This window comes from Nelusetta ayraudi, unplaced genomic scaffold, assembly GCF_046127955.1.
Source record: "Nelusetta ayraudi isolate G7.1 ecotype Tasmania unplaced genomic scaffold, CSIRO-AGI_Nayr_v1 ptg000042l, whole genome shotgun sequence".
Taxonomy (NCBI): domain Eukaryota; kingdom Metazoa; phylum Chordata; class Actinopteri; order Tetraodontiformes; family Monacanthidae; genus Nelusetta; species Nelusetta ayraudi.
The window spans coordinates 16,688,212-16,700,602 of NW_027466092.1; the positions used below are offsets into that span (position 1 = coordinate 16,688,212).

Sequence of the window (12,391 nt, forward strand, 5' to 3'; positions counted from 1 at the left end):
TACTGCAAAGTTGAACGTGCACTGGAGTCGCGCTGTCTACTGGAAAAAAAGAGCACATAATGACAAGATTGGCTTTGAGAAAGATTTGGGCACTATGGGTGCAGCAGCCCATTCTGAATGAGTCACTGGTTCAATGATCTTAGCTCCCAGTAACCTATCCAGTTCATTCTCCACCCGCATAAGGGACTGACATGGGCTTGAAGAACTTGGGCTTGGCGTCCGGATCAACACGGATAGCTGCTTCAGTGTGCCCAGCTCATCTTCAAACGCTGCTTCATGCTTCCTGAGAAGCTGCTCCAACTTGTTGTCGCTCGCCGGGGGCCCACGGCAGGTATACGCCACCTGGTGGACGGTGTGCACCTCCAGGGCCAGTTCCTGGAGCCAACTCCGTCCCAGTAGGTGGGGACCAGAGCCAGCTACGACAATCAAAGGCAACACTGGAGAGACCTTCTTGTGAGTCACAGTGACACGGACCATCCCTTCATCTCTGATCCTCTCGCCAGTGTATGTCTTCAGTTAGATTGGGCGTGTCTCTAATCTGGGCATGACAGCTAGGCGTTAGACCCCAGCGTTACACAGGGTTCTTTATTGAACACGGTGACACTACAGCCGGGATCTGGATAAGGGGGCACCCCATGGGTTCTCTGTCCTACCATGTATACAGTGTGCATGCTGCTCTGCCTCGGAGCTCCTACTCTCCCCCTCCTGCAACAAATGAGCCAGACGGGACCTTCCCCCAACCCACCTGCCTTTGGACCGCTGCTGGTCTGATGGCTTCAGGGTGGATTTTCCCTTGGATCGACACGCCCGTGTGATGTGTACATCACTGGTACTGTACATTAATTAATACCAATGTTACTTGAGATGCTGTGTTGCGGAAGTGTAAGGCTTTTTGTCAAATGATCCCCCCACTGGCCACCACGTAGCTCCGCCCCTGGTTCATAGAATATCAAAAGCAATACACAGAGAGACAAGTCATCATAAGAATCATACCAGTCATTTTATTTAGTTACCGGGCAAATATTTTTATTTTATATGATGAAAGGCCCAAAAATTAAACATTCAGAGTTAAAGCTGGATGGAGACAAAAAAATAAGTATATGTTGAGAAAACAGACTGGTCAGTTTACTTAAATACAAAGAACAGATATTTCAGATTGCACTTGAACTTCATAAATACATCTCACAAGGTTTATTTCTCTCCAACCTCTCACAACCTGGCTGCAGCCAATCAGGAGCGTCAAACCAGCTCCAGGTTTCTTCCCAGTGACCACAATCTGCGTCCGATCAACGTTCATGCAGTGTTCATGTCACATAAGACGTTTTCCATTCCCACCACTACAATTAAAAAGAACTAGTTGCCTAATAAACCAGCATTTGCTGTTTCAGTGAACTCAAAAGTTAACATCAACAAAAACCACGTGGAGCTAAATGTGAAGGTCTTGCAAGGGAGGACAATGTTGGTAGACATTTTGGAGTTATAACTTAATAACTTTGCTCTATTACCCTTCACAGCCCTGATACTTGGCTAAGAAGTAAAAGTAGTTGATGAAACTGTATAAGATGTCATGTGACGGAGCAATGACTAAGATGACGGTTGAATAATGTGACGCTTGTGTCCTTTTGTCATTGTTGACATGGCCACCAGAGAGCAGCTCCTCGCTACACATCACGCTAACACGCCCTCTAGTGGCTTAACAGTCTGAGTGGCTTAAAAAGAAATCCGGACAACATTGTCGTGCCCCACAAGTTAAACCAAAGCATTCCCATGTTAACAGATGAAACGTCGCTCAAACTGAAAAAAACGACATGAACATCACAATAATTTCCATATATGGTTTCTGTCATTTGTGTGTTAGCACACTGAGTTCCGTTTGGTTCTGGTACTTATTTTGTAATTGTGTAAAGAGAATGAAGCGTCTTCATGGACAGATGAGCACTGCTCACAGTGGCTCCAGCACTCGGTCGCTACTGAACATGCTGTGTCCCCCGAATGACTTCATGTTTTGGCTTCACTCTTGGCAAATGACGAGCAGGCGCAGACACGTCGGCCATCCTCGACTCCACAGTCCCCCTAACACTACGTGACGCGAGCCAAGCATTAAACACCTGGGATGCATGAGGGGTTAGGATGTCTATTGAGGAGGGCGTCTAGTTGAGCCAATGGAAGAACAGACATCATGTAAACACAATGTCTGACAGCGAGGATTTAACACTTTCATTGATGTTTTTTTTTTTGTTATTTTTACACTGACTGTGTCGTAAACTATATGAAAGTGGTTGTGATGAACAGACTGTAAATCCCGGCAGCCTGGAACCCACATTATCTCTGTGGCCACACAGCGGGCTGGGAAGGATCAAAGTGCCGTTAGCTTGATTGTGATCCAGCCCCGCCCCTCACTCACCGCGACTACTTCCTGTCTCGCCTTTGCGTGTCATGTTTGCGCCGCTCTTCCTGTATGATAGATCCCTCCCCCGCCCCCCCCACCGCCCTTTTGCCATCCCTCTAGTGCTACAATGATTGCAATAACAGTAAACCTATGATGATGAGTAGTTCATTTTATGGATGAGTATTTGTAGCCAAACGTGATGGAGCTTCATCGTTTTTCTCATATAAAACAAGATTTTTTTTTTTTCATCAATCGAACCTTCCACCAGGTGAGATGATGGGAGAGGAAAGACACCACTGAGCATGTGTGAACTCCGCCCACAGGGCATGAAGGGAGAATGTCCCGAGTCTGCGTACAGGTGTACAGTGTTTTTTTTCTTTTCTTTTTCATTTTTTTTGACCGCCGCTCATCTGTGCTAACAGCTCACAGTCTGTAGTGTTACCCAGAGATGAAAGGATGGGGGACGTTGCAGCTCGACTCAGGCGTTTCTCTTTTTTAACTTAGTGGTTAAAGTTTCATACTTCGTCCAACTCCAATCTTGGTCCTAGAAACAAGGGAAACACAGAAGTTAGGAGACTTGAAAAACATTAAAAACTTTGTTAACGTCGACGGGACATTTGACACAACCAGATATTAAGACGAGGGCTCGTGATGCATAAAACAAATGAAAATACGCTTCCCAAAATTCAAGGACAGGGAGAAAATAAATAACATTTGTAAAGTGTTAATCTAAACAGAAGTAAGAACTATGAAACTAAAACAATTCATTTGTATCAACAAAAAAAAATCCTACTTTTAAATAAGAATAAGAGACTTTTTTGTGTTCTGTAGTGCTGCAACATTGTGTTCTGTAGTTCTGCAACAGAGTAGTTTCCCAATTTGGGATCATTAAAGTACAATTATCTATTCTATTCCATTCTATTTCCCTGCCTTTAGTCCAAGTTTTATCTTTGAATCTCATCATTAACACTTCCTGATTCATTTCCACAGTACTTTGGGTTGAAACATAGCTGATATTTCCAGGATGGTTTTATGCAGGTCAAACAGGGCACACACATCTTGTTTGTTCCGGTCATGTGATGAAATGAGCACTCACCACGATGCTTTTGGTCTGCTCGTCAGCCGCCTCTTGCATGAGGCTGGTCAGCTGACTGAGGTACCGCTGGTTCTCCTGCAGGAGGCGTGGCGCCGCGTCACTGGACACGCACAGAGACACCGTTACATCACGTCACCCTGTTCAGTTTGGTACCGAGTGATTGTGTGCGGGTACGGACGGGGCCCTCACCTGTCGTTTGGTCCGGGGAGCGATGTGAGGGGGTGTGGGGAACTGACTGGCTGCGCTGACTGGGACCACTGGGACACCTGCAGCAGGTTGGACGACTCGGGACTGGCGGCTATCGAGTTCCTTGACGAGTTCTGAGCCTGAAGAAAGCAGAGAGAAGAGGAGGTGAGGAGGGGAAACCGACCCAATAAGAGTCTGGCAAATACAGCCACTCAATGATACAAAAGTGTAAGTGTGGGGTTTTGCTTTCTGTTATGCATCTTATCTATTGAGAACGAGCTGGAGCAAAATTTTAGGGGGGTAAAAAAGAAAGTGCAAAATGAATTCAAAAGTAAATAGTTGCATGTTTTTTGTAACAAAAAAAAAGATTTTGATGGAAAGCATACTGTTGTCTGAGCTGCAACATTAATAAATTAGTATGGACAATTCAGACTGGGGCCTCTTATGTGAAACTACCAAAATAGAGAAAATGTCACTTGAGTAAAAAATATTCAATGCTTCCTGAGTGCAAAGTGAAGGTAATTAGGACTGCAGCCACTTACGCAGGCGATCTTGAGCAGATGCCAGAACTCCCTCTGTCTCTTGATCTGCATCTGCATCACCGTGTTGTCGGCATCCTTGATGCTCTCCAGGGTCTTCTCAATGCGTGGGAACAGGTCAATGATCTTCTGCTTGCTTATCAGGATCTTACTGTTGAGGAGAAAGGACGGGAGTTAGGCGAGGCGCTACTGTGCAAGAGACACAGAGTTCCAACTGTCCCCCCAGTGGCCACTCGTACCCGAGGTGGGTGTAAAGGTCCTTGAGGACCTTGTCTTGGTTCTGGACTGTCTGGATTATGGCCTTCACCATCTCAGAGCTGTCGCTGCTCACATCTGGCTCAGGCGCTGACAGCACACAGGCAGTGGAAGAGCTTGGTTACACACTCTCTGGCGTTACACAAATCAATTCCGAGAACATTTCGGCAAATCGCTCACTTTTGCACTTCATCTTCAGCTGCTTGTAGAGATCAATCGCCCTCTCTTCTCTACAACGGGACACAAAAGTACACATGAGCACAGGAGTGGGACAGCTGAGGTTTGACGACCACCACAACGTCAGCTGGGTCTCTCACGCGCCCCCCTTTACACTCACAGCTGCTCCATCTTGTCTCCTTGGCGACGGGCGTATGGGCTCCTCTGAAGCTCAACGATTTCTGAGTGCAGAGCCATGATCTCATCATCCAGGTGACTCACTTCTGCCACCTGGAGGATGAAACAGGCAAAGTGAGGAGTGCCATCATGACAACTCAGACACAGACCACATGTACTGTATATGGAATTTATATTAATTAATATATATATGTATATATATATATATATATATACATATATATATATATATATATATACATATATATACATATATATATATACATATATATATATATATATACATATATATATATATACATATATATACATATATATATATATACATATATATATATATATATACATATATATATATATATATATATATATATACATATATATATATATATACATATATATACATATATACATATATATACATATATATACATATATACATATATATACATATATACATATATATATATATATATATATATATATATACACATACATACATACATACATACATACATACAAATATATATATATATATATATATATATATATATATATATATATATATATATATATATATATATATATATATATATATATATACACATATATACATACATACATATATATATTTATATATATATATATGTATACATATACATACATACATACATACATACATATACTTATACATACATATATATGTATATGTATACACACACACACACACACACACACACACACAGCCCTGTGAGCCAGCACTGGGCATGCCAGGCCAGTAGATGGCGATAAGCAACATGTCAAATGCCACAGTTGAGCATCCTGAGCATGTTTACTGTCCCATTTCAGTGCAAAGTTTGCATGAAAGACTAAGAAAACACTGACTGGGAGTCTTATGCAGACGTGCTGGAGGACTTTCAGGAACAACATCCTGACAGGGAAGAGGCTCTTCAAGTTGGGAACAGGTTTACTCAGTTAGAGGAATGGGTAAACAAGTCAATTCTATCGACCAAGCTGAAGAGGAAACCCAGTACGTGTCTGCTAATGTTGTTGTTTTGCTTTGATCAGCACAGTGGCGTCATCATATCCCAACTCCCTGCATGCTACACGCCCATAGGGTTTCAATGGATTGGATATTTTTGAAAATGTTTGTTTGTTTTTTATCATTATGAAAAAAGATTTAAGTGGGGAAAAACTGAGTGTCTGTATGGTTGAAAGGCTCAGTTGTACACTGTGCATTTAGAAAATGGTGTGTGTAGAAGCAGCTACAGATCTTTTGTGGATGTGAAGTGCATCTTACCTGTGCAAACGCTGCAGCTCTCTCTTCGTTCTCCTGCCAGGCCTTCAGCATCTTCTCAGAGGCTTTCAACAAACACAGGTGACACATCAGAACACACAGTGCGGCGGTCGACATGGTAAGCAAGGAGGGTAAACAAGTTGGCAGGGAGTGCTCACAAATGCCGTAGTGCATCTGGTCGCTGTATTTCTCCAAGTCGTACTGGATGCTGCTCTTAAAGAAGTCCAGCTTGGCCTTCAGCTGCTGCGAGAAGCCAAACATGCTGTTCTTGCACCTGGTCAGGTTGGTGTTGTAGCGCAGGAGGCTCAGCCTTGAGTAGCAGCAGCAGAAAGAAACCACGGAAAGAGCAACAAGATAAGAAGCAGGTATTCTTAAATGTTGAAAACAGAAAACATTGAGTCTACTAGGGTACAGGTCTGCCTTTTCAAAATATACAGGCAGCTGCGTAAATTACACTTGAAAGACATCAAATAAAAATGTCTAAATTATTCATTATAATGAAAACAGGCCCATGATTTAGTTGAAACATGAAAAAAAGACGACAACGGGTTACTTGGAAATAAAAGCTAAATAAAGCTAATTATCTAGCGCCCCTGTGGAGATTCTGAACACAATCCCATTATAATAACACTGTGCTTTATTGGTCACATTAACATGATGCTCAATCAAATTTGTTCACTGTGACCTCCTCGCAGACGGTCCCCTCCCTATCTGGAAAAAGGACCTTCTTGTTATGAGGCAACAGTGTCAACCACTACGTCAATGTGCCGCCAGTATAATATGTATGAGCAGAAATATTAAACGGGTCGTAGACTCTAATTGGTCAGCAGGAAATAAGCAGATAAATTTGCTCCGCTGAGCTCCATCTAGCTGCCCGTGGCAAACACAGCAATAACCTAAACACTGATGACAACAAGGTCAACCAAGGTCAACGTCCTGCCCCTTTTTAATGATCAAACACAAAATTTATATTACGCATCATGTGATCGGGTGGTTTTTGACACTTATTTATATGTTAATTAACTTAATATTATGTACATAGCTTCTAAAAATAATCGTATAATCATCATAAAATAGTCACACATACATCAAACATACAATCATAAAAATAAAAATTATATTTTATTTCTTTATTATTAACACAATTTTCCTTATTTCTGACTTTATTGTTGCTGTAATTATGCAAATTTGGGCTTCATAAAGGCTTCTGATCTATTCTATTGGCTTCCTGTTAGTCACGTGACTCACATGGCAGCTCTCTGACCCTGGAAGAGGCGGCTGTAGTCTTCCTTCAGGCCACAGATGTAGCTCACCGCTTCGCCCCAAACCTTCTTCAACACCACCAGCGGCAGCTGTGTCTTGGTCTCTTGCACTGTGAGTGCAAAATACACACAGACAGAGGAAGCGTGAAGGACTGACTGACCAAGACTTAAAATACAAATACCAAAACTTCAGATAGATTCATTTGAATTGGTTAGTTTTCCAGTCTACCAGCATCTTGAATGGAAGTGAACCGACCGATTGTGTTGACTTTGTCGGGAAGCTGTCTGGCGCTGAATGGGCCGGAGTACTTGGTGATGCTCTTGTCGAACAGGTAGACGATGTAGCTGTCCCAGCCTCTCTGTGTAGGGGAGACAACAATCAGCAGCCACACTAAGGATGCGAGTTGGCTCAATGCAACCTCTAAATGATGCAAGTCAAGCATCTCTCTTGTACTATCAAGATATTAAAACGTAATATTGATTCACCGCCACTATTTGTAATGAAGCTCAAGTATTTCCACAGCCCTCAATGTTTTGTTTTTCTGTTTGACTGCATTTGCTTGGATGAGGTGCGCCTTAATTTCTGTTAAATGAAAATGATAATTCGGAAAAAAATATGGTCAAATACCAATATGCAAAATATTTTGAAATTGAAGCAGTGTTTTTTAACATCATGTAATGAAAATGTAAAATTCAGCGTGCATCAGTTTTGAGCAGGGATGGATAAAAAAAAGAAAAAGAAAAACATGAAACAAGAAACTAAAAAAAATAGCAAAGTGTTTTTTCCAAGCAGTGCTCGTTTGCTCACCACTCCGTCCAGCACGCACTGAGCGGCGGGTTTCCGGGGGTCCAGGGACACGCCAGTCTCCTGCAGCAGCTCCTGGTTCACCACCTCGATCTTGGTCTCGGCCTCGATGCGTTTCTGCAGGCTGTGGAGGCTCTCCTCTGGAGACAGCTGGAAGGAGTGGACCTGAGCCGTGGCCATGTTCAGGATGTGAACCACCTGGAGGGGGAGGCAGAAGACAAACACCACACGCTCAGTGACTCATGGGAAACCTTTGGTACAGCACCAATGGCAGTTGTAGTTACTTTTTATTCTTCTTGCTTTTTATTTTCCTTTTTAACCAACACCAGACTGCCTCATTGCCCTCAATCATTAACAACCACCACCACTGCCACCATTGTCTGGAGCTTTGTGGTACATCGTAAATGTTTTTGCACAGCTGAGCTGTAACCCTGAGGAGAGGCTGAGTCCCTGAGGAGAGGCTGAAGAACAAGAACGTACCTTCATGTTCAGGATCTGCTCCAGCACCTCGAAGCACAGCGGCTTCTTCGTGTCCGAGTTGACTCGCCCTCCTCTCTGCACTGGATCCCACTTCAGCATCAGCTGCAGCAGCGCCTCCATCGGCTCCAGCAGCGTCCTGAAGTTTACCATTCAAAAGGAAGTAATTGACTCACTGCAGACCAGACAGACAGACAGACAGACTGACAGAGTCTGAGTCGGAGTCCTCACCTGCTCAGGTTGTTGGGGTAGGGCAGGTGCGTGGAGAACTTCACTTCTCCATTCAGCTCCTCTACAGCCATGATGTCTTTCGGACCTTTGTTCCTGACTTTGCTTGCCCTGGACACGAGGGGACATTGAACGCAGCATGATGGGGACTGATTTTCATGTTCACTTGCTTGCATGGATGACAGGTGCTTCTACCATTTTTTACGGGCTGAATGGTGAATCGCATAGATAGTTTGATTTAGAATGGGCATATTTTGAAATTGCTTTGTTTGATTAACAGTCAGATATCTAGAATAATATGTGTAAGGCTGAACTTGAATTGGACCCATAGATACACCTGCACATATTTCGGTGCACCCAAGTTCGTCTGTCTCGCACTTTTAGTGTGTCTTGTGATCACATTTCCTGTTATAATTTGATCAGCTGAGCTCACAGCCAAAAGAAAAAACTGCATTTTGTAATTTAAATGCCAAAGACAGAATAACAGACACGTGCTTGTCCATTAAAGACAGGCTTATGAGTCAGAAGGAGAATTAAAGGAACAGGACGACCAGTGTCCTTGCTTCTGGGAACATTGTGACGACACACAATGTTCAAAGCACGGCTTGGCCATGTGACACTACTGCCGAATTCCATCATTGTTATCTGTCATACAGAACAGAGAAGAATGCAAACGTACACAATAATGCAACCTGGACGACAACATTTTTGCGTCGTGATAACGATTTGACGTGGGTGCCAAAAGTCAGCAGTTAACACAGTTTGCTACTTGAGCCAAAACACTTTAGCAATAAATAGTTGTCTCTCCTCTCCGTGGTACAAGTCCATAGTTATCTCCTTCAGTATCAAACACTTGTTTTAAACAGTAAGCAGTGGTGGTTTTTGCTCAGGAGCATATCTGTCCAGAGCGCAGCAGTGAAAAAGTCACGCCCTCCTCCATGTTCTGACCGTTAGCCCTGGTGTTGCAGTACATAAAGAATTGACTAGATAAATAAACACCAGCATTCAGGATAAACCGGTGCGCTGACCAGCACGAAAACACCTGCCTTGTTAATATAACGCACTCCTGCATGAACTCACCACTGCACAGGTTGGAGGTTATGTAAGAACGGACGGAAACCACAACTGCATTCAAACACCATTGTGCCAAAGCTCCAGTAGTCCACAGTAACGGTGTATGGCTTATTCTCAAACAGTTCCGGCGCCTGTAGAACAAAAAAAAGACGCACTTATACAAGGCCAACAACTACCTACTTACTCACCATTTGTCAAAGTATTTGTCTGCACTTATATAATAAGAATAAGAGAAAGCAGTGGCGGAGTTTTACTCAAGCACTCACCAGATACTGAAGCGTGCCAACGAAGGACGTGCACAGACTGCCCTGGTCCAGGTCTTTGGCGTAGCCCAGGTCGATGATCTTGTGGACCAACTGCAGAAGAAATTCAATCATTTTGTCATAAAAATTACAACATTTCTCCCACGTTTTGTCCCCGACGTGCACAAACAGCTTGGCAGCTTACTTTCCCATTGATGTCCTGCAGGACAATGTTCTCAGGTTTAAGATCTCTGTGTATGATCTTGTTCTCGTGGAGATACTGGATACCAGATCCTGCGGCGACAGAACAGTGGTTTTAACACGAAGACACACCTTATCTGAACCACGAGGGTGTGTGGAGGAAGAAACTCTGAGAGGACGTACCAACGTCGTTGAGCAGTGACAGCACTTCACTTTCCTTCAGACCACAGCAGTTATCAGGTTTGCTCAGTAACTGGAACCAACACAAACACATTTCAATCACGTCAGTACGAATTGTACACTGCTTTCTGAGCACAAAGAAAGAAAAAACATAAACCTATCAGACCTATCAGTGTTCCAAAACTGCTAATGGGGCCATTGGGCAGGTTGTCGGAGAAAATGATGGAACTTTAAGAGCGCTTACCTTTCTCAGGTCTCCCCTGGAGCAGTACTCCATGGCCAAGAGTGGAAGATCGTTTAAGGCTATAAATTTCATCTCTTCTGGGACTTCTCTCGCTGTCACTACATTGATGTGATTCAACCTGGGACAGGACAGATTTATTGCTGGGTTACTATTCCGCCTCATAGATTTTGCACAGTCATCTCTAGCTAAAGGCTGACATTCCCATACCATGGATTGTCCACATAGACACTGTGTGTGTAGTAGCATGCTAGTTATTATATCATGACATCATTGAATGTGAAGACTATGTACACACACACACACACACACACACACACACACACACACACACACACACACACACACACATTTGAAAGAGGTGAAAAGCCATAAAAATGACTAACTTTTTCATGATCATTATTTCTCTGCTCCATCTGTCCTTATTCCTCGGAGTGAGCTCCAGGCGACACATTTTCACAGCTAGTTTTTCATTTGTTACCTGCAAAAGAGAAACCAAAAATTCGACCAACGGGACATGAATCGCTTGAAAAGCGGCTCCACTGCATACATGAATTTGGTTCCTTCGGACATAATGTCATACGAGTGTTATAGTGCGATGACTCCAGACTCACATGGTGTTGGTAGAAGTAAACATGGGCAAAGCCACCCATGCCCAGCCTCTCTTTGAACTCCCAGTCCCCACAGTTCTGGTTCTGCCTGAAGGGAGGTTTCTCCATGGTCGAACCGCAATCTGAGTACCGCGATAAGGGGACACAAGCAGGGAGAAGCTGATGAATTTAATCATGACAAACTTCTGGTTCCTTCCGAGAAACCAGCCCTGGTAGACACAAGGATCTGTCTAGTTCCTGGGTGCGTTACCAGCTTTCTGTCGGATTACGCTGATGTTAGCGTAACTACGTCGACGTTTTAAAGCCAGTGTATGTATCGAATAGGTATTAAAATGTATACACAGTCGCAAGGGAGCGCAAACAGAGACAGGTCGGGTACAATGACCTGGCTTACATGTAGATAATGCTACAACAACAACTTAGCAGCCAGCAGTGGCGCTCATAGGCTACAGAGCATAGACGGGGCCAAATGCTAGCTCTCCGACACTAGGAAATGAGCCTTGCGACGCAGGTTACGGGACCTTCCGGTGGGCATTTCCGTGACGGACTGTCAGAGAGATGATTTTTGGGACTCACCCCGGGTCACGGTGACCGTGTCATGGGCCGTTTTCGGGTGCGGATGTGTGCAGTCCGCTTGTTTTCGGGTCTATGCAGCACCGTGAGAATGTGTACTTTCCTGTGTGACGTCACCACAAAGCCCGGCTGTGTTTCAGGAAATCAGGGCACATTCAACAACCTAGTGGCTGCTCGACTCAGCTGCCATTAAAAGATCATAAAACAATTTTTAACATGTAAACGTTCACGTTATTTGTTAAGACCAATGGCCGCGTGTAATAATTTCTGAGATGGTTTGAGAAGAATGTGAGTAGATGTCCTGTTTTCGAAGTAAAAAAAAAAAGAAAAAAGATTCGGGTAGCTTTTATTTATCAGGAAAGAAGTGACAAAGTGCTGAAA

The 12,391-nt window shown here is 43.5% G+C and overlaps 1 protein-coding gene across 2 annotated transcripts; it reads right to left on the reverse strand.

Moving 5' to 3' along the window:
- Positions 1–981: 981 nt before the first annotated feature.
- On the reverse strand, positions 982–12,156 carry LOC142893952 (inhibitor of nuclear factor kappa-B kinase subunit alpha-like). Of its 2 annotated transcripts, none has more exons than XM_076034987.1 (22): positions 12,014–12,156; positions 11,441–11,559; positions 11,213–11,307; positions 10,830–10,947; positions 10,589–10,658; positions 10,410–10,498; positions 10,229–10,318; positions 9,969–10,093; positions 8,892–8,999; positions 8,664–8,799; positions 8,187–8,381; positions 7,635–7,737; positions 7,365–7,488; positions 6,275–6,426; positions 6,120–6,181; positions 4,803–4,912; positions 4,646–4,695; positions 4,450–4,555; positions 4,214–4,361; positions 3,675–3,811; positions 3,486–3,585; positions 982–2,933 (listed from the first exon to the last, which is right to left on the reverse strand). In XM_076034987.1, the coding sequence occupies exons 2-22, from the start codon at positions 11,543–11,545 to the stop codon at positions 2,868–2,870; spliced, it is 2,289 nt and encodes a 762-aa protein (XP_075891102.1). In that variant the 5' UTR covers positions 11,546–11,559; positions 12,014–12,156; the 3' UTR covers positions 982–2,867. The 2 variants fall into 2 exon arrangements, with proteins under 2 accessions (XP_075891102.1, XP_075891103.1); XM_076034988.1 differs by lacking the exon at positions 12,014–12,156 and adding an exon at positions 11,832–11,851.
- Positions 12,157–12,391: the final 235 nt, after the last annotated feature.

What these genes read in the sequence shown, in the direction of transcription:
- LOC142893952 (XM_076034987.1), bottom strand. Translation starts at nt 11,545, where the DNA reads ATGGAGAAACCTCCCTTCAGGCAGAACCAGAACTGTGGGGACTGGGAG. An exon ending in CCAGGGGAGACCTGAGAAAG is followed by an intron (nt 10,659 to 10,829) that starts GTAAGCGCTCTT and finishes TGTTGGTTCCAG; the next exon opens with TTACTGAGCAAACCTGATAA. An exon ending in GCTGAAGATGAAGTGCAAAA is followed by an intron (nt 4,556 to 4,645) that starts GTGAGCGATTTG and finishes GTGTGCTGTCAG; the next exon opens with CGCCTGAGCCAGATGTGAGC.